General features: G+C 40.2%; 1 protein-coding gene across 3 annotated transcripts in view; it reads left to right on the plus strand.

The window, feature by feature from the left end:
* Positions 1–22,024, plus strand: part of dclk2a (doublecortin-like kinase 2a) — a 39,625-nt gene that overhangs the window by 13,845 nt on the left and 3,756 nt on the right. The window contains exons 3-17 of one of the 3 annotated variants that reach the window (XM_054604834.1): positions 6,660–6,789; positions 9,107–9,205; positions 9,703–9,753; positions 11,889–11,983; positions 13,648–13,735; positions 14,182–14,287; positions 15,565–15,622; positions 15,994–16,113; positions 16,203–16,349; positions 16,432–16,565; positions 16,991–17,068; positions 17,548–17,644; positions 19,110–19,190; positions 19,344–19,457; positions 20,189–20,280. In XM_054604834.1, coding sequence (XP_054460809.1) covers positions 6,660–6,789; positions 9,107–9,205; positions 9,703–9,753; positions 11,889–11,983; positions 13,648–13,735; positions 14,182–14,287; positions 15,565–15,622; positions 15,994–16,113; positions 16,203–16,349; positions 16,432–16,565; positions 16,991–17,068; positions 17,548–17,644; positions 19,110–19,190; positions 19,344–19,457; positions 20,189–20,200 — 1,410 coding nt within the window. In that variant the 3' untranslated portion in view covers positions 20,201–20,280. Of the gene's footprint in view, positions 1–6,659; positions 6,790–9,106; positions 9,206–9,702; positions 9,754–11,888; positions 11,984–13,647; positions 13,736–14,181; positions 14,288–15,564; positions 15,623–15,993; positions 16,114–16,202; positions 16,350–16,431; positions 16,566–16,990; positions 17,069–17,547; positions 17,645–19,109; positions 19,191–19,343; positions 19,458–20,188; positions 20,281–22,024 lie in introns of those variants that run through there. The other 2 variants (XM_054604832.1, XM_054604833.1) reach the window with 2 other exon arrangements.

Raw genomic sequence — 22,024 nt, forward strand, 5'->3', positions numbered from 1 at the left:
TTTGGATATAAAATCCTACCAGTCCAAAGCCCTTCTTTCTTGTCTCTTGTCCTGGCAGATGGCTTACACACAAAAAAAACAGACACACACACTCACACGCTCACACACACGCTCACACACACGCACACACACACACACACACACACACACACACACACACACACACACACACACACACACACACACACACACACACACACACACACACACACACACACACACAATTAATGCTTTCCCCCCATTCTTGGTGTGCAATACAAACACAATTCATTGTATTTGTAAAGCAAAAGTGCCTTTCCCATGTTTCACAAGTGCTGGCATGATACCCTACATTGACAAACAGCAGGAAAACAAAAAGCCGGCAGACGACAGAAAACGGGGGTGTCAGGGTGTCGGGGCCACGGGGCGGTCGGCTGTGCGGATTGTGTGGAACCACAGAGGGGGGGCATCCATTGTGTGGTGTGTGATCTCAACTACTTGTTTTGTTTTGTTTGTCCAAGCCTGGCCCTCATCCATTCTTTGCAGCAGGCCTTTCACTCTCCCAACAAGAGAGTTGGCATCATGATATTCAAACCACAACCCATTGTTTGTCAACTTCAGTTTAATCATTCCAGCAAGCCCAGGTAGCCTCAGCAAGTTTTGGAAGATTGATGTGATGAATTGTGTTGCACAGGGCGGATCAGGAGCTGCATGTCTAAGTGATCTTGACAACTGAAGCACATCTCTGATGCTGATGCTGGAGTTTCATTTGCACATCAAACCTTGTCTAATCTTTCAGTTGTCTTGAGGTGTAAATGCTGACTGAGGAGTGTTGATGTTTATCTTAGTGGACAGTTTTCATTTCACTGTTTCTTATTTTTTTAAATAATTGAAACATGAAGTTAGCGTTCTAAGAGTTTTTAATATGGATCTTTTTAAACTTCTGCTGGAACTGAAATATGTTTTGAGAATTTATTGCCTAGTAGCCACTAATATTGTTGTTTTTAATTGGAGAGTATTATGTTTATTGGCAACAAAAAACAACATTTTATGCATCTCTTGTGGATCTCTCAGCTCCTTAGCAATTCTGCAAGCCTCACTTTCTTAATAAGCAGGCTTATCTACTGAGGCTCATTTTTGGGCTAATCGTGTGTGTGCATGTTTTGATTTGTACTCCCACTCTCATTCCTACTTGAACAGCTCTATTTGCGCATAAAGAGCTCAGTGCTCATGTAAATTCAGACAGCCTGCGGTTATGTACAGTAATGTCTCTCTTTCTGTGTGTGAATATGACTTGGAGGAGAGAGAGAGCCAGACAGCTGTGAAATGTGTGATGGGCCAACCAGCCAGGGGCTGATGTGAGGCAGAGATCACTGCATTGCACAGAGTTTCCCGACATTGGTTTACAAATGTCGGGAAACTGCCAATTTAAAGTTGTGCTTCTTTGGTCTTGAATTGCTTTTGGCTTCAAAATCTCCAGAAACTGCCCCTTATAAATTCATGAAATCCTGTTTATGAAAACCCCAAGGAACCATGCTTGCTATTATCTCCGCCAGGAAGATTAAATGATCGGTCGCATGTGTAAGTGAGTCCTTCAGTGAGTGAGTGAGTGAGTGAGTGTGCACCTGTGTCTGTCCGAGGTTAAGTCTGCTGCAGCATTCTGCATTAGGTTTTTGGTTCCCAGTTATGGCTGCATGCTCAGCTACCTCCCATAGTGGCTGAGACTTAGGCTACATCCACACGACTACATTTCCATTTTAAAGCGCATATCTTTTGCTACGTTTACACTGAGCATCCACACTGCTCTGAACTTTTAGAGCTCCGAAAATGGAGGAGTTTAGAAACGCTACCAAAGCCGGGAAAGTTTGAAAACTCTGTTGTTACCTCCTAGTGTGGACAGGCTTAACCAAAGCCTGCATTTTATAATTGTACTACCGCCAACATGCAGAGGAAGCAAGCTGTTATGGGAGTGATTAGCGAGCATCCTGTCTTTCCTTTTCTTATTATTGCTTATTTTGTTCTGAACGACTATTGTGAAGTCCACAAAGAAACTGTAAACGATCAAAAGCATAAATGCTCTCCAGTGCGAAAGGGAGTGTGACAACAGACAACAACCAAACTGAGGAAACGAGTGAGATACATTTGTTGACCAAATTTATCGACCCATGATCTAGTAAACTTTGATTTGTAAGTGTTCATTTTAAAGTAAATTTGATAGAGCAAGACCTGCAGCCTTATAACTAAGTCTGAAAAGTAAAACTATAAAAACTTTCCACAAAATGTGTCTATTAGAGAGTATACAGAGGACGATTTTAGAGGAAGATCATAAGTATCAAGTGCTTGTTGAATTGTTGAGATGGAAAGCAAATTGGATTTGTCAATAAATCAAAGCATTAATAGCTTATGTTTAATGCAGCCATTGTAGTGAATAAAGAGTAGCAAGTTAATGATGGGCTGAGTTTGCTCATTGCTAAATTTTGTGCTGCTGCCTTGTCTTTGCTGTTACACGTGTCTTAGATTTACCGCTCTAATCCAAAGGAATTAAACAGTCTCAGGAAGTAGCCTCTTTCTGCTAGTAAGAGTTCAAACAGAGTTAATAACCTGGTTGGCTTTAGCTTAATCGAGCCCTTGCAAACTTAATTGGCATCTAGCTATCTGCATGTTCTCAAGTAAGTAACAGTTTTAGTGAGAGTTAAAGCTTGTGTAAAGAAGTTTACGATAAAAGGTTATTTTCTTTTGTGACTGTAGGAGTGCTGTGTAGGTTGACCTTCCCAAAGGCAAGAGGCAGAGATCTCAATCTTTGTCTCCTTTTTTCATCTTTACTTCAGGACTCCACCTACCTTCTTTGCCTCCTGCTCATTTGGCTCAGGGTGATGAGCACAAATGATGGTTTTGGAGGTAAATGGGGTTGATGGAACCGAATGATTACAGTGACCATTGTCCTATCGCTATCATAACGAGAGCCTGCACTTGCAGCTTGTTCAGCCATTTACAGAATTTTCTAATGCCCTAAATTCCTACCACCTGCTGTTGTGTGACATTTGTTTTTTGAACGCAGCCCTTACTTAAGAGGAAGAGAAGGTACTTCTACCTCCAAACAATCTACTGCAGTTTATTGATACAGTATAGATTGTAAATAAATTTGGATATAGATGTTTTGTTTTGTTTTGTTTTGTTTTCATGCCTCGAAAATCAAAACCCACTTGCTATACTTCAACACACAGATTCCTTTTGATACTTCCATACACATTTGAAGCCCTTGACCTGTATTTCCTCTGTAACCAAGCTTAGCAGGCAAGGAACTACAGCAGGCAAGATGGAGTACATACACTAATGGTGAGAGCAGGAGAAGGTCACACATACGAGAGTAGGGGGGTTGTCGCATCTCGGAGGGCAAACTTCAGTTTAGCCTCAAGACACATAACCCAGCAAATGTAGAACCCGGCGAACAGTTCACTTCACTGATTGGCTTAGACAGGCCCTAGCAGGACAGGGTCGGTGATGGAGTGCCAATGGCTGTTTATGCTGGCAGAGGTTTACAAGAGCAAAGAGAAAAATGGACAATGCAGTCTGACTTTCATACACCCTTTTACAGAGATTAGTTATGTTTAAGGAAACCTTTTATACTCAATTGTTACAGAACAAACAACAAATTTGTTCAAGCATTTATTCCTTAAATGCACTCACCTTAACAAGGGAATTGTAAACAGTGCCATTTTACAAAAGTTAATCTAAAATGGCACTGTTAAAACACCATCATTTAACAAACTTTAACCCAATACTGTCATTTAACACAATACTTCAAACATTGACCTCTTTTAATTCTTGCCTTTTTAAACGTGTCTATACAGGCACCATCCCTGCATTCCCCTGGGTGTCACATGCTAGCTGAAAACTACTTTATCACAAGCCACAGCACTGCTAGCCTTGCAGCAAGAGAGGTGATTGTAGAGGTGAAAGTAAATGAGAATACAGCCAGCAGCCTTCACGACAATGAGATATAATATTCCAGCCCAGAGTTTCTTCTTCTTCACAATAAGCCTGTTGCCTGAGGTTGGGCTGGGACAAGCATGTCTTGGGGCAACAGCAAGATAACGTGACCTGTTAGAGCATGGATTCAAATTGGAATTCAAATGAATGAGGGGTAATTTAGTCAATCTGTGTTTGTGCCATGAAAAAGCGTAAAACAGCAAATCTTCGTTTTTATACTTCATGTTTTTTCTAGATTTAGGAAATAACTAATAACATGTTAGTGATGTATATATGTTCACAAGGCAGGTTTTGTAATAGTTGGACATAGCCCAGCTACCTGTATGCCCTTGTTTCCAGCCCTTGTGATAAACTAAGCTAAATGGCTGCCAGCTATAGCGCAGTATTTGACAGACCATTACGAGAGTGGTATAAATCGTCACATCTAAATCTCTGCCAGAAAGTAAATAAATGTATTTTTCAACATGTTCATCCCTTGAAGAAGACCTCGGGCTGCCGATGTCCCTTGGTCTGTGGGTTCCCTGCCAGGGGCACTGCTCACTTCAGCCATCTCCTGTGGGGCTGTCTCACATTGTCCTGAGACAAATAATGAACAGCGTCCTTCATATCAGCACAGCCCGCTGAGTGGATTGAAAATAACAGGTAGTCATGTTGAAAACGTTTGGACACCAGAGGAAGCAGTAGTTGAGTAAAGGTCAGAGGTCGTGAGAAATATTATCTTATATCTGCATGTAATGGTGTCTCGCTCCATTTTTGACACAAACATTGCACTATCCTGTGGGCGGTTGCTATGGTGATTCTTGCACCTGTGCCCGGACAGTGTGGTGTGGCGATCAGCTGCCAAGTTCCAGAGTGATTGCTCATCTGAAGAATGGCATCCACTCCAGCTATGTAAAACCTTTGATAATCAGCCACAGCTCAGTACGTACACATATGATATAGACACACTTTCTCTTCTACTTCGACTGAATCTTATTTGTTGCCATGCAAAGAGGACATCAGTTTGCCTCAAAGATTAGACAAAAGGGGCATATGAAGCCCATGAAATACTGTCATTGATTATTTATAAACATGTTAGTGATCCTGCATCCTGTTTAATTTTTTAATTGATGCTGTCTTAATGTAGGACATGCAGAAGTGTCATGTGAAATGTCCTATTTATTATTAATCAACTAAGGCCTACAGCAATGATATCAATTTGTGGTTTTAAATACTCACTCCTACTCTACTTCTGTCTCCTTCTCTCTCAGCCTCAAACTCTTCTACTTACTGTGGAATTTTTTTGTGCTTTTCCAGACCACCAGTTCTCCTGATACCCGTCTTACAGACACACACACCTACACACATGCGCACACACACACTTACACACACACACACACACACACACACACACACACACACACACACACACACACACACACACACACACACACACACACACACTTACCCCCACTGTGTAAGCCCCCAATCTCCCCTAGAGGATCCATCTGCCCACAATCTTATGCCATGTTGTGCTCCTCCCCCTTACTTTTGGTGTGTGTGTGTGTGTGTGTGTGTGTGTGTGTGTGTGTGTGTGTGTGTGTGTGTGTGTGTGTGTGTGTGTGTGTGTGTGTGTGTGTGTGTGTGTGTGTGTGTGTGTGTGTGTGTGTGTGTGTGTGTGTGTGTGTGTGTGTGTGTGCGTGTGCGCCTGGCAATGTGTGGATGCACTTGTGTGTGGTGGGGAGTGGGATAATGAATGGATCTTTTGCTGCTTTGTCTCTGCCTACTTGTCCACCTACAGCAAAAGAGGGATAATTTGTGTGTGTGTGTTTGTTTGTTTGTTTGTGTGTTTGTGTGTGTGTGTGTGTGTGGGCACAACTTGCTTTAGTTTGAAAGTAACGCCTGTTTCTGTCTCCAGGGGTGGGTGGTGGTGGGTGTAAAAGGAAAAGTGCGCTGAGCTGCAGAGAAATTGATCACACTATGGGACAGAATAGGAAAAGCAAGACAAATCACCCTGCGGCCAAAACCCTAACTGTACTGGTTTCCTATGACTCTGCATAAACTCTGCAGTATTCTGGATGTCAGGGTGTTTTGACCTTGTCCTGTTGTTATACTCTGTCTCTATATGCACATACGGAGTCACAGAGTCACAATCTTATCTTAAGAAGCAATTATTTCACATCTAAAGATACTGCAGTCACATATATGCAGCTTATACAAGCACAATAGAATGACTTAAAGCCTGTATGATCTAATAAACTAATGCAGAATCATGTGATGGTAGTAAAACTGTTAAACCAAACAACATCATCTAAATCGAATTAAACTGTTGCTCTATCTGTTCACAAATAAAGCACTGTTAAATAAATGAAGTGTTTTTGGGAAATTTGTAGTACTACAATTTTGAGGTAGTTGTACAGTAGTCTAGTTGTACAGCCCATGGCTGAAGTTATAGTGCTGATTAAGACTTTACATGATAATCCATTGATATAGTTTGAACAACTAGAGGGTATAAATTAGTTAGAATGCGCTCAACCTGGACCAGGTAAAACAAAGTATTTTGTATTGTATTGCAAATTTTTACATGTTAAATTTTAGTTAGTGATTACTTCACTCAGTGCTGCCTCTGAATATCAAAACAAGTAAAAATGTTTTATTCCCTTCTGAATATCCTCTATCTTTTTGATTTCCCCCTACCCTTCCTCCTCCAGATTATCTGCCTGCAGGACTTCTTCGGGGACGACGATGTGTTTATAGCGTGCGGCCTGGAGAAGTACCGCTATTCTCAGGACGACTTTGTGTTGGATCACAGTGGTAAGGCTTCCACAGCCTTTATGACTGGTAGGCCTGACTAACACTAACTCAACACTTGGTGTGTGTGTGTGATCACCTCAGTGTCCCTCCTCACCATTCTTCCCTCACTAGTGCTTGCAACGTGCTTGGAAGGAAGATGACAGCAGGATAGGTTTGTGTGTGTGTGGACAATGATCTTTTATTTTGCAAATCGTATGATAGGTATCAACTCTTTATCTTGTTTAAAGCACAGGCAGGATATGACCTCTTTAAACCAGCAGACCGACTCACTGTCAGAGCTATGTAGAAGGTTTTTTTTTTTTTTTTAAGTTTATTACAGTAACAGTCCATAGTATTGACATCCTGTTTCATTATTTTGTTGTGTCAGATTAGCTAACAACAGGGAGAAATATCCTAACAAAAACCGTGTTACAGTTGCAGTGTGTAAGATATAGCATCAAGCTCCAAATAAATAGGGGGCAGCATTTCCCCAGCATTTCCTCCACCACTGAGTCCATAGAAACTAAATGTACTGTTACATCCCTTAAAAAAAAAAGAAAAGCCAACTACTATCCGACTAGCGTTTTTTATCTCCGTGCTGCCGCCTGCTCTCCTCCCAGCAAAGTGGTCTCATGGTGGAGACAAAACGAAAACCAATAAACAAACAATCAAAAGCACATAGACCCCGTATCTACAACATGTAGCTATTTGTTCTGTGGACAGGGGCAGACAGGATGCTACAGTGACTCTCTATCGCCTCTCAAGGACCAAGTGGTATTACAAGACAGGATGTGCCGGGGCTAGCTGGATAGCATGCTCATTTCAGTAAATATCTCTGTAACACAATACATAGACATCTTTCACATAACCTCAACACTGTAACCTCTTCAGCTTCCGTTGATAATGTTAGTTTATGTTTTGGATGTTTTTAACCAAAATTATTGCCCTATCTTACACGTTGCACCTTTAACTGTTTTCTTAGGATGAGTGCATGATTGATGGTGCATTGGTCCTGTTCAGAGATAGTTTTGAGCTTCCGTCCCACTTACACTCCTGTGCTCCACTTTTAAGAATTAGGTCTTCGAAAGAACAAAAAAGGGACACTGTAACTCTGCTGAAAGTACAGAAGCTGCTCTTCATTTTGCAAAATGGGTCCAGTACACACTCTACTGTTTAAACAGTAAATAGCCTGTGCAATAGATCATGCATTAAGGCCCAAAAATGTATGTTGTGATGGTGTAATAAGAAAATATTCACAACGTAAAAACTTACCTTAAAATTCATATATCTTTTTTTCTGAGCTAAAGAGCTTTTAGATTAGAGGGGTTGTCCTAGAAAAACATTTGGTTCGTTGGGGATTTGTATGTACAACATAAAAAGAAGCGTATTATATTGAGATCCCCTTTTAATCAGTCAGTGAAATATATATGTGGTGATAAATAGCCTTGGAGCACATTATAAATTAACTGTGGGTGTGCTTCTGTCGGCGTGTTATTTATTTCATGTGTCTGTCATTACATTACACCTCTCACCGCCCCCACCCTCATTAAAACAAACCTGACAAGTTTACCACAAGCTTCACAACATCTGCTCTCACTGCACACAGCTACAAAGCAAAATCAGCAGCGGCATGCAGTAAACATCATAAAAACTAAAGCTTGTGTATTTTCTTTTTTTATGTGTTCATGGTATCCAGTGACCGTTTAAGCCAAATTGCTGTATTCCAAAGGAAAACAAAAGCTGTTGTTATTAATTTGTGTACCAGATCTTTGTGTGAGAGTCTCTGTATCGAAACTCTGTTTTTGGTACCGGCATGCAGTGAAATGTGCATGTAGTGTTTAATTTTGAAAGTTTTCTTGTCATATATGTAGTCTTGTTTACTTATCCTTTAATCAGATTGTTATTCATTTGAATTACTTATTGTACGGCTGGTGGTTAAGACAACATTTCACATTGGAGAAGTTTGAACAGTTCATAGAAGGTTACATTATCCAATTATTGTTTTCGTATCAGTACAAATAAGTCAGGTATCAGCAGGATACAGTATGTACCGATAAATAAAAAAATAAAAAACGATACCTACCATCAGTTCATTCATTTGTTCTTCTGTGCTTTTTAACCTGTTTATACTAAACACTATTTGCAACTGTTTCCTTTTGGGTTGTTTTGTCCCCATAATCAACTGAGACCAGCTTTCATTAAATCATGCAACATAAATAACACTTCCAGGGTCATATCCCTGGGACAGCAGCTTGCTGGGCATAATTGAGCCACATTACCTCTGACTGAGAGGAAAGAACAGGTTTGTTTAGAGGGGAAGGTTAATATATACGATGGTGACCGACTGAGCATGTTGTCCCCCCAGAATGCAGAGTGCTAAAGACATCGCACAGCCGCTCTGCTACTCCAAACCGGACAGCTAAGAGCCCCAGACCTTCGCGGCGCAGCAAGTCCCCTGGTGCAGGTAAGACACACGACTGTACACACATAAAAGCTGTCTGCATTAACTCTGTTAAATTAAGAAATATTCATTCATATTTAACATAGTAACTTGTAAATGGACAATCTGAAAGTTCAAGTCTTTTTACATTATATGTTTAAAAATTTGTTAAACAAGTCTTTTTAAAAATCCCCTTTAGCTGATCCCTGACGACACTGTCAGGTCATCTCTGTTTGACATGCTGAGTAATAGCCTTTTTATTTAGCACCTTCAGTTGTGACAGAATGACTCAGCAATTTGTGTTGTGCATTGAGAGATGGTGACATTCTGCTGAGTAATGACTGTTCTAAAAGCCATTACGTCAGTTTTAAAGAAGAGGTATTTGAGCGGTTGCCAGTTTGGAGAGCCTGCTGTCTAAGTTGAGCCTTGGAACTTACAAAAACTTTAAATGTATGTTGTAATGTGATTATACCTGATGATATCTCCGTGAATATTCTTTATTTCTGCCTTTGACACTGCAGCAAGACAACCTGTCCACTACTCCACCAGTCAGTCTCCAATCAAATCCCCAGGTGAGGCTTTTGATATCGACGCACAGTTTGCCTTATCAAACACCTGCCATGTAATTTACTCTAGTAATCAAAGTTATTGAGATACTGAGAAAACAAGCTCTTCAAAGTTTAAGTCTTCTCTTCTTCTCATGTGAATAATATCTGCCTCTGGTGGTTTAAAAATGTTGAATTCCAAATTCAAAGCAAATCTATGATCGAGGGACTGCCCCAAATGGATTTGATATTCTGAATATTACATATACTGAAAGTTACATACAAACGTGCATCATTCCACTCTAAACATTAGCATGATAACATGCTTACATCCATGAAAGGCATGTTAACAGCACAAAGTTGTTCACATATCACTTAGACTGTAATTATGAGAAGCCAAATAGGAAAAACCCTTCACCTCAGCCCTCTAGTTGTCACTTCTGCAGAAATATCTGCCACCTGCTTTGAAGAAAAACAGAATTGCCCACAAACAAATATTCCATTACTGGCAATACATTTAAATAAAATAAAATATGAATATTATGTAATTATTAATAAGCTAAAGTAATAAAAATCTGTTACACTAAAAAGTATCTAATTAAGTCTATTTAAACGTTGGAACTAAATAGTTAGCAGTGGGGAAAAAATGAAACAGCAGCCTGAAAAACTGATGAGATGTCATCAAGGCTTTGATTCAGAATACAACACGGCATTTCCTCAGGAGCCACACTCAGATTCTTAACCCAGTTGGCTCACAAAACGGAGTTTAGCCTAAGAATAACAAAATCAATCCATCGATTTAATAATTTTTTTGGTACTATTACCAGTACTGTCTTGACTGTCCTTCCGGCTGTAGGTGAAATGCCTTCAGTGACATGGGAACCACAATCTCTCAAAAAAATCTAAATTTCTTCATTACCTCATCCAAGGAGGTTATGTTTTTGGTTCGGTTTGTTTGTCTGTTTGTCAGTAGGATTACACAAAACTATTGAGCCGATTTTCATCAAACTTGGTGAAAGGGTGTCTCATGAGCCACGGAAGAACCCATCAAAGTTAGTGCTGATCCAAATAACGGGGCGGATACACAAATTATTTTTCACTTTCATTAACATTGCAAAATAGTTGCATTTTGCCTAGGCGGAGGTCTGCATTCTCTGGGTGGTTCTAGTTATATAATGTTTTACCTTTTCGATCTATTTAATTTGAAAGCCAGCTGCTGCAGATCCACTGATTCAAAGCCATGCACTGATAAGACTCTCTCTTCAGTTGTGTTAATTAAATCCTGCTCTGACTGAACAGTTAGATCACGTGCCTATTAATCTGTAGCAGCTGAGGTGCTCAAAAGTTAAACTTTACTTTTGACACATGAAAAGCTAATGCTTTGTTCCTTTATAAAAACAGGATAAATACCTAGAGGACAGTTATGTGAAAAAAAAAACCTAAGTGATTATACAATTAAACAAAATCTGAAACGGTAGTGTAAAGACGCAGCCCGTAGGCAGTGTGACATGATTATCCTCAGCTCAGCTAGGTTTATGCAGATGAAGAGACTTTGAGTTAAAGTTTGACGCATTATGTCTCTGTATTTTTGCCAGAAACCAAGAGAGAAGTTGGCAGAAATAATCTGTTCTTGAGAGGATGAATCACTCAAACAATAAAAAGCTCTCATCCTTGTCTTTGCTCCTTGTGTTACACACTAAAGTAGACCAATAGCCTGCCCATGTGGGCCAATTTCAGCAGTTGTGACACTGTAAGTAATGTTGTGTTAGAACTGTGGGTTATCCTTGTCTGTAGCTGCTGTTTGTTTTTCTGTGGAGGTGTCTGTTGTTTCTTGTTGTGGAGGTTATCATTGTAGTTTTGCAGTTAAACAGATGGCATAAATGTTAAATGTGAAACCTCAAGAACACAAAAAGGAAACCAGCAACTTAAAAAAAAAAAAACTGTGACACCAGTTGCCTGCAGGTGGCACTAGCTGCAACCTGCTAAATGTGAATATGAGTAAGTTAGAGCCAGTAATGTCACATCTTATGTGTCCTAAACATTTTCATGCCTCCGCACCAAGGACAGCAATGGCCACGGGCATTATGTTTTCGGGTTGTTTGTTGGTACCTCTGCACCAACGCAATATCTTGTGAATTACTTAAATGCTTTTCTCTACATAGTAAACGGTGTCTCAAGCAGCCAGATCTCAACTCCTAAATCCACCAAGTCCTCCACTCCGTCTCCCACCAGTCCCAGAACAATCCCCAGTTTTAAGGTAAGACGGTATATCACAGCCATTTGTGTCCGCCTATAACTTGCAGCTGCACTTAAAAACATTATCTATACTGTACACTAAATGGTTTTTCAAAGCATATTGTTGGTGTGCATTTACATTAATAATCAGTCTCCCACGCATAAGGGAAACAAAGCAACAGAAATAGTTAACAAACACTGACAGAGACTTTGAAATTGCTTAGGACTGCTGAAAAACTTTTTGGGTGCCAGTTGTATGTTTTCATTGTTTACCGTTATTTATTTGACCTGGGTCCACATAAAGCCCACATTAAGACTGGCAAAAGGCCTAACCCTGCCTGTTATCTCCATGTTTTCTAGCTTGAAGTCATCTTTCATTGCTAATCTTTTTGGTGCATTACCGCCACCTCTCGACCAGTGGAAAAGTGGAAAATTCTGGGCAGGAATGTGTATTGTGTCACTTGTGTGCAGGTGCAGGATATGAACAAAATTGGGAACCTTTAATGGGCGATGAGGCAGGATGTATCCACAAAGTAATGACATAAGTTTTGGTAAAGTCAAGTCATGTCATGCTGCAGCTCTGTGATGTATTTCTGGTCGAGTTAGAGAACTAATCTGGTTTATTGATGGATTCTTCTATAAACTGCGTGTTTAGTCCCAAACTACAGAGTTTCTAACTGCTGCAGCCAGCTGGCAAACCTCCTCCAGAGTGCCACCATTCCTCTCTAAGCCTAGACATAGACTTATCCATCCACATTCATTTGCCAGGACTCTAGATTTTTATGATCTACTGACAGCTTTCAAAATTACTGGCTAGAGGTAGAGCAGAGTAACACTTATAGAATCATTTAAATGAGGAAGCACAAGGATGTCAATGACACAGCTGCTTACTGTCCAAGTTCTAAAAACGACCTTGACAATGTTCCATTTCTACTTTGGTCCAGAGGGCTATCCTTTTAGACTGAATTATAGATCCTTACTGTAAGGTATAGTGCATTATGGTGCAGAGCACTACTGTACATAATGGAAAAGATCACTGGTCTTATTTTATTGCTGCATTTATGGCTGACATTTCGAAAATATAGCCATAAGATTTTGAAATTGCCACTGCTGTGCTCTGCAGAGAGGTCGCTCTTAAGAAATGAATCATTCATTTGGAGCCATAATGGTTTTATGTGCAGTGATGAGAAGTGGATAATGGAGGAGGATATATATTCCAGAAGCTCTAGCACCTTGTACATTTTGAAGGGCAGGCTTAATTTAGACCTTGTTCACTATTTAAGTAATATTATTAATATACATGTTGTACTGTGTAAAAAAAAGTCTACATTTAGTTGCAGAATGCTTTGTAGAATATATTGCCATACTGTATAACCACATGAAGTTTTTCTAGTTCAAGAATACAAAGTATGTTGAAGATTGGCTTTTTATTTATATGAATAGACCATAATTGAGCATAAAAAATGTTTGATAATTACTCTCATTTAATGCCACAATGCTATCAGTCAAAGCTATCAGTCAAAGCCACTAAAAAAGTGACCTACCAAAGATAAACCACGGTTTTATCCATGTACAGAGAGTTCTGTGGGTGCTTTGGAAGCCTAAGGTTACCATGGTGATTTGTCTGTGGGTTTAGTTTTAGGCCAGGCGCTCATGTCTATTTTTGTTTCTTTCTGCATCCTGCAGGTCCCTCCGTCAAATTGCATCTCATCCTCAAATGTAAATGGGTCGTTGAACAACCAACAGGAGCAAAGTGATCGACTGAGTCCAGAGGGTACGTCCTCTCCTTTGCTCTCAATTCACCTGATCTAACTAAGACTCTGTAACATGGACTCCCTCACCCTCTAGCATGTAGAAATGACATTGAATCACCTCAACTTGTCCCATCAGGGCACATTTAACAATGTGCTTACCCAACAAAATTGGCAGGGAGTAGGCCTTGTGTGGATGAGAGTGGAACATCCCAGTGCTGTGTGAGCAGATACTTGTCTAAATGACTTTGGGGCTGAGTGTGTGTGGACATAATATTGCTGCTCAGTGCAATAATCACAACTGGAAGACTAAAGTAGATTGCTGTGCCTGTGTGTTATTTTGTTGCACAGCGTGTGGTTCATTAATTCAGTCTGAGAACTGGTTGAGTTACTACTCAGAGCTCCCTTGGTGTTATTGAATAGCAAGGCTTGTCTGTTGCTTGTTGTAACTGCTGTCTCTCCTCAGCAGTTAATGGAAACCGCTACCTGCCTGCCTCCACCATCTTGGAAAAATACAAGATTGGCAAAGTCATCGGCGATGGCAACTTTGCTGTGGTCAAAGAGTGTGTTGAGCGGTAGGTGAAGCACTTCCACTCAATCTGCAAATATGTAATGATCAGTTGGAAGCCGTGTGCGGTGATCCCACTGCAGGCTGATCGCTGTGCAACTTATTTAGACATGCATCACGCGTGGTAACTGCTCCATCAGGGTTTTGACCCTTAAATCCTGTTGACAGGTATTGTGGAGACAGATGTATCCCGTGGATTAAAACCCTGCTGCGAATTCACTTCATTAGCCTTTTAATCTCTGAGTCAACACACTATCCAGGCAGACAGGGGAGATGATTATGAAAGGAAGCCTGTCAAGTGTGTTTGTTCTCAAAATCTGATGCACCTTCCTAGAACGTACTTAAAGGTTCCCTGTAGAGTAACTTGTGAACAAATACAGTTATGTTTACAATAAGTGTCTCTTACCAATATACACTGTGTCTGTCATTGAGGCCTAAGAAACATGTGGAATTTATTTCCTCACTCAGAAAAAACATTAAGAAAGCCAATTTCCCAAATGTGACCAAAACAATCTAAGGTCCACTTACAGTACTAGCTCTCTGAGTCAGCTCTCAGTCAGTCATATCTTGTGGTACTGAATAAAGACACTGTTTGTGTAGCTGGTACATTGCTACATTTTTTAAAGGAAAATATTAAATCATGGCAGGAATATGTATATTGTGCCAAATGCATGTTTGTGCATGCACATGTTTTTGTTTGAGTGTTTGCTTTTGTTAGTTAGCAGAAGATAGAAACAAAACATCCGCTCATCAAAACATTTTTCCACTAATGGTCAAAAACTCTACCTTTAAGGTCCCCCCTTCATTATGTTTATTTTTCACGTAGAGACAATAGAATAAAAATAAAAGCAGAAAACCTCTAGATTGGTTAAAGACTAACTTTAAACCTCCAGTGATTTCTCCTCTCACTTATAGTGGCGTAGGAGCATACTGTCTCTAGAGCAGTACACGATGACATCACTGTTGGGTGAAATTACAGGTGCAACACAGTTCACTTCTGACCACACCCAGCATCACTGACGGGAGGTGAATTTAACTTGAAACTTTCAACCTGACATTGTAGTGAAACATTGTTCTTCATCCTGGTGTTTGTTGTTGAGCCTGACTATCTGCTCTGTATCGCTGATCCTTGTATTAACTTGGCTAGTGCAGCTAACATACCTTTCCAATAACTTTGTGGCTGTAACTGAGGCTCTCTTGTGAGTACTTGGTTTGAATTACAGATATTGCTGCAGCATCAGTGCTGTTTTTATTATTGGACCTAATTGCACTGTTTCTCCTCAGGTCCACAGGGAAAGAGTTTGCACTGAAGATCATCGACAAGGCCAAGTGCACTGGAAAGGTCTCAATCTGTCTTTTTTTCTCACCATCTCTTTCTCCCGTATCTTCGTTTTGTCTGTTGCAGTCAGACCCATGCACACACTCTCAAGGAAGGGTCATATGTTCCAGGATTCAATATTAACACACACCACAGTGTGCATCCCTCTGATCCTCTTATCACATACAGTTATATAACGCCAGTCATGTTTTATTCATCATCTAAGTCAAATTATTTTCACACTTTCACACACATACAATGACACACAACTGACTCACACAAAGCCATGACACAAATTCAGATTCAATCACCAATGCAGAGTATTTTGATTAGCATGAATTCTGCGTACTGGAGCAAATTGTAAATTGGGATTATTTGTCTTGGTGTGTTTCCAGGAGCACCTGATAGAGAATGAGGTTGCAGTGCTACGGAAGGTGAAACACCCCAACATCATCATGTTGATAGAGGAGGTGGACACTCCCTCTGAACTCTACCTGGTTATGGAGCTTGTCAAGGTACAGTAGAGGCTAATAGGGGGGTAATAGCAGTGCACATGCAACATTTCTCTGTGTTTTTTTATCTTTAACTAATTTATTTGACACAGGGAGGGGATTTATTCGATGCCATCACCTCCTCGGCCAAATACACAGAGAGAGACGCCAGTGTCATGGTGTACAATCTCGCTGGAGCTCTGAAGTACCTGCACAACACAAACATCGTCCACAGAGACATTAAACCAGAAAACTTGCTGGTATATATTTACACCCACACCAGTTTCTTTCCTACAAATCCAGCAGCACAGTGGGCTTTAACTGAGCATTGTTATATTTTAGGTGTTTGAATATCCAGATGGCACCAAGTCATTGAAACTTGGGGACTTTGGCCTGGCCACAGTGGTGGAAGGACCTCTGTATACGGTGTGTGGAACTCCTACATATGTTGCTCCAGAAATCATCTCGGAGTCCGGGTAAGCTAGATCTTTTTTTTCTTTTTTAGGGGGGTTGTATTTCAGTACCCAGATCATCATTATTTTTTTACCAAGGGGCTCATTACAGAGAAACATGCACATTTTTACTTTTCTCTGAAACAGTTTAAAGGAAACATCCATTCTACTACTAGAAGATTAGGAATGTGGCTTTGCAATACTGCTGTGATATAATCAGCCATATGGAAATTAGAAGGAGATTGGTATTTTTTTTGCATAAATGGTTATTGTGTTATAATAACCTCAATATCATTATAGCAAATAGATTAGATAAACTTAGACTTTCCAAAATGTTACGTTATTTTGTTGTTTTATATCCAGTCACTCCAGCCATCTGGTTAGCAGTAAGCTATTTAGCTGCAGTTAATCCTTAACTGACCCTTTCTGTCCCTCCTCTCTTTCCACAGTTATGGGCTGAAGGTGGATATCTGGGCTGCAGGTGTCATTACCTACATCCTTCTGTGTGGCTTCCCTCCATTTAGAAGGTACCCATCATCAGTTCATATCGTACGATAAGTTCATGTTTAGACCCACTCAAACCATATCAACATCATTAATTCATTGATGATACATGCATAATACATGTGGATAGTATTGACATGATTATATGATATTAGAAAATTTAAAAGGGTTCAGGCACATTACTTGGCTATTTATTTTTCATATAAATTACTTTCTGCTACATAGACAAACAGTTGCTATGATTTCTCATCGTGTTAAGGATTGTCATCCTGCAGTCATAGTGTGGGAGGGATTCAACTTAGTTTAATATGATCCGTGTTTAATCTATAGTACTTCACGGTTATTATAATAAGTACATAATTAAAGGATAGGTTATAGGTAAGGCCTTTTATTATTATGCAAAGTGCAGTGTTTTTTTTCACAGTGGAAGTGTGCTATGTGGGCTGAGTAATACATTATAAATTTGTGTTCGCTGAGTGTTTGTGTGTGTCTTTTTATGTAGTGAGAGTAACCTGCAAGAGGATCTGTTTGACCAGATCCTTCTAGGACGACTGGACTTTCCTAGTCCTTACTGGGACAACATCACTGACTCAGCCAAGGTTGGGACCACACACACACTATCATACACACACACAAGTAACAACAAGACGACAGCACACACACACATTTATATCAAACATGATGACATTGCATTGATCCCATTCCTTTCTGAAGGATTTCACAAACCCTTACGTAACCTGAATGAGGCCAGAAATTATTCTACCTTTCACTGAATGCATTTGTTGTAAAAAGTCTGAAATAGATCTCCAAACAGTTACACACAAACCATGTGGACCCCCATGGTTCACTCTCCAGTAATGACTACTGTCTGCCGAACAAAACAGAAACCCCTCCAACCCTCTAAATTAGTGTCATGTATTAGGTTGACAGCCCACACTCAGCATGCCAGACCAAACTGCTAGTTAAACCCACTGTTATTACAGTGGCCCTGTCCCTTTAGACATGTGCACAGTTATAGACTCCACAGCATGAAACTACTTGCATTTATGTAGCTTTGTGCAGGTGTAAATTTAAGAAAGGCTGACTTTGTGATGGCATGTAAAGCTGACAGTAGGTGGTAATATGCTGAATTGTGTTCATGCTCATTTTAAGGCTAGGCTATTTTTCCGCTATCAGCTTATGTCATGATATAGCAAGTGTATGTAAAATCAAACATGGAATACATCAAGCTACACTAATCAATATTTCTACAATATGTATAGTGATGGTTAAAGGTGACTACATGTGGCCCCTACATGCTCATCCTTCAGCTCATTGCTTTGGTTTTGTGGCTTGCAACTTCACTGTTTTTGTCCGTTCTCACTGCTTTTATCAGTGTTGTTTAGCTGCAGCAGGCAACTGTTTTCAGCAATTAAAGTTCTAAAAAAGCCTGCTGCATGCTACCTATCCCACACCAATAAGCAGGCAAATACAGTTAACAACTAGCTGATGAACATAGTGGAGCATCCATCAGCTAAGGAGACAGATTTTTCCCTAAAGAGTTGGTGGAGACCAAAACAAAGCTAAAAGGGGATAGAGAATATTAGACCTACATTCACCAATTGGCTTGAAACATGACTCTGAATGAATACTAATGTTGCTACAGTTGTTCACTAACACTGTGGTCATATTAACTTAATTAGTATGTCCCATTTTCAACTTGTAGTAGAGTGCTGCTCTCAAGTGTACAAAACAATGATGTTTAATGCAGCTTCAAACTCATGTTTATTACAATTAACTGTGTTCAACTCTGACATTAATTCATGTAATATGTATAAAGCAAAAGCAATCCATTATAAAACAGTTAATCTTTGGTGACATTACAACAATAGCACAATGTTGTAATTTATTCACAACACGAAAAAATCCCTAGAAATCACAATTATTGAATTATGGTCCAATCCTTCCTCCTTGTGTGTGTGTTGTCAAAGTCAGGTCACAAAGACATAATGGAAGGACCTGAAGAAAAGTTAAAGGAATGTTCAGCCTTGATGTCGTCCTAAACTGTGGTGTGTTTTGTTGCAGGGGCTGATTGGAAAGATGCTGCAGGTCAACGCTGAGGCTCGATACACAGCACAAGACATCCTCTACCACCCCTGGGTCACGGTATTGCAGATTCCTCTTTGTCTCTGTATCTGCATGTATATGTGTGCACACAACTGTTGTGGCCTGACTTTTCTGAGTCGGCACATCAAGATGCTCTCTTGTGTGGAAAGCCATTGCACCACGTCACCTCATTGCATGTTTGTGTGTATGTAGGACGACACAGTCATGGAGAACAACATGAAGATGGAGGTCACAGGTAAACTGAAGACGCACTTTAACACTGCACCCAAGCACAACAACACCACAGCTGGAGTGTCCATCATCATGGTAAGCACCCAAAAAAAATTCACAAACCAAGGTATAAACGATTCACAATTCAGTAAATATCACTGTTATATTTTTGAAAATTTTGTTTGAGATAAACTGCAGTTCTTTTTAGAGAGTAATCTTATGCCTTCATGAGATTGCTCACTTTCAGTGACCTCTTTTATCTGCAGTTTTGAGGTTTTGACATGGGTTTGATAATAATTGACACTGTCTGAGGCAGCTTGAACATGTCTGGCACTTTTCCAAACACTTACTGCATGGTAGTGAGTCTCTGACCCAAATACAGAAGATTGAGCTCCTTCTAATTCACTTTTATATGAATCTTACGCCCACTTGATCACCGGTCTAAGAATATCTGACCGCAATCATCGTCCACGACGACAGTCAATGCCAACCTTCTAAACAACTTGTGCTGCTGTAAACATGTTAGACATGATTTTAGAGATGGGATGATTGAAAAAAAACTAGGACAGGACAGAATAAATAATTGCTGTAGCAGTCACATCCCTCCTTCCTGTCTGTTTCAAGCATCACTTGCATCATTTCCTGTTGTACAGTTTTACTTCCTCCACTCCTCATCTCACAGTTCATACTACCCATCAGCCCACTCTCTTCAGTCTGTCTGTCTGTCTGAACTGAAAGCAGGAAAGGGGCATAAGTGTCTAATTAAGAATTAGATTTGATCCTTGCTGCAAAGAGCCTCATTTCTTGTTGTAAATTTCATTTGACAGTTTGAGGTGTAAATGCGGGCCCTGGCTTCGGCCCCTCCTCCTCCTCTCCATCCTCTTCCTCCTACCTCCTCCTCACCCCTCCCTCACACCCAACCCAGGACCAAAGGGGACGCCTGGAGCTGAGAGTCGGGTACACACTTCATACCCCTCCTCCTGCTCCCTTCTTCCTTTCCAGCCATCGCCCTTCCCATCACCCTCTTCCTTCCAGCTATAACAACGCCCACCCCCGTTGCTCTCCCTTTTCCCTTCCTTCCTGTCTCTTTCTCAGGCCCCCTGCCGCTCTTGACTAACCACCAGCTGCAGTAACTGCTCTAAATAACCAGCTGATGTGGACCTCAATTAAACTCTCCCAACATGCACTCTGTCCTAACATCACTTGACTGTTTCATGCTTTTCATTCTGCTCCTTCGCTCACATTTCATTACATTTGTATCAATCACAAACTTTTATGGGATGCGAAATTAATTGTGTTTTGTAGGATATGTTTGTTTAATCGTATTGTCATTGAGGTTGTTTAGCATGTTCACAGTGCTAATGCAAGAGCAGTTTAATTTGCCTCCTTCTCTGCTATAACTTTTTTATTGTTCATGCTATCATTCAAAATAGCTCCTTAAATCAACTTTCTGTGGGTCCACAAGTCTATAATTGGTTGCTCAGCATTGTTCAATATTAATGGTGCTCTGGTGCCACCTTGTGGAAAAAAAGGAGAACCACGTGTGCACCGTTTTATAGTTTCAATTTGCAGAGATGGATGCCAACCGATGTGGCTTTATTGCCTTGGATACAGTATTCCCCTGCCAATTGTAAAGGCCAAGGCTGAAGTTATTCTATATTTTGCTTGTCAACAAATGCTATGAAAAGACCAAAATCAACAATGTGTTGGTCCGTCTCACAAAACTTTCTGTGATTCTCAGCCAAAAAGCCAGTTGGTTTCCTATGGTAGATGTGAATCTATAAAAGTGGGTCACAAATATAAAGTTTCATTTTACGCCTCTGGGCCGGCAGAAGAATGGTTCTGTGGGAACTACAGTGCTTGTGTTTACTGAACATATTGACCAGTGCAACAGTGTGGCTCATGGATGTGTTTTTAACAGTTTTTGACAACAATAGAGCTCTATGGCATGGAAGACTACAGGCAACAATTCATTTTAGTCTTTTCATTGGTTTTGTTGACAATAAGAAAGATTTAAAATAATGTCAGTCTTAACTATTAAAACTAGAGCCTTATAAAACATATTTAAACCATTCTTTACCACTGCATTCTATTGAGTGGTTTATAAATATAGCACTAACTGACACGTGTTGCTTCCCAAATTAGTCACTTATAGAAAGTCTTACAGCTTGTTCCAACTCAGTCTTCTCAAATGCAAATGGTCATTTGGTCCAAACCAAATTGTGTTTTATTTATCTTAAATACCAGATTAGCATTGAGTTGGAACAATTACTGTCCACAGGACTTCATGCTTGTTGTCTTGACTTTGTTTTGTGAAGCTGTGAGTAAGACTAGTCTCTGTCCCTTTTTGCTTCTCCCCTCTCCCTGCATTACGTCCCTCCGAATTAGCTCCAAGGCAATGGTATGTACTAACACTAAACGCTACGCCTCGTCTGTTCTGCGGCTGAGATTCAGCACAAGGGCAAATGAGGAACGTGATATCTACTAGTTTTCTGTCCTACATAAGAAGACTTCATTGGCTTGACTAAAGAAAAAAAACACCATGTATTTATCTGTTGAATGAAAAAGTAAAAGTTTACTTTCTCATTTGCCCTTCCTCTGCACTTATAGTAGAAGTGATGACATGATCTGACTTCTGGTGGGGTGTGCGAAAAAAATACTGT

The sequence above is a fragment of the Anoplopoma fimbria genome, chromosome 9 (assembly GCF_027596085.1).
Source record: "Anoplopoma fimbria isolate UVic2021 breed Golden Eagle Sablefish chromosome 9, Afim_UVic_2022, whole genome shotgun sequence".
Taxonomy (NCBI): Eukaryota; Metazoa; Chordata; class Actinopteri; order Perciformes; family Anoplopomatidae; genus Anoplopoma; species Anoplopoma fimbria.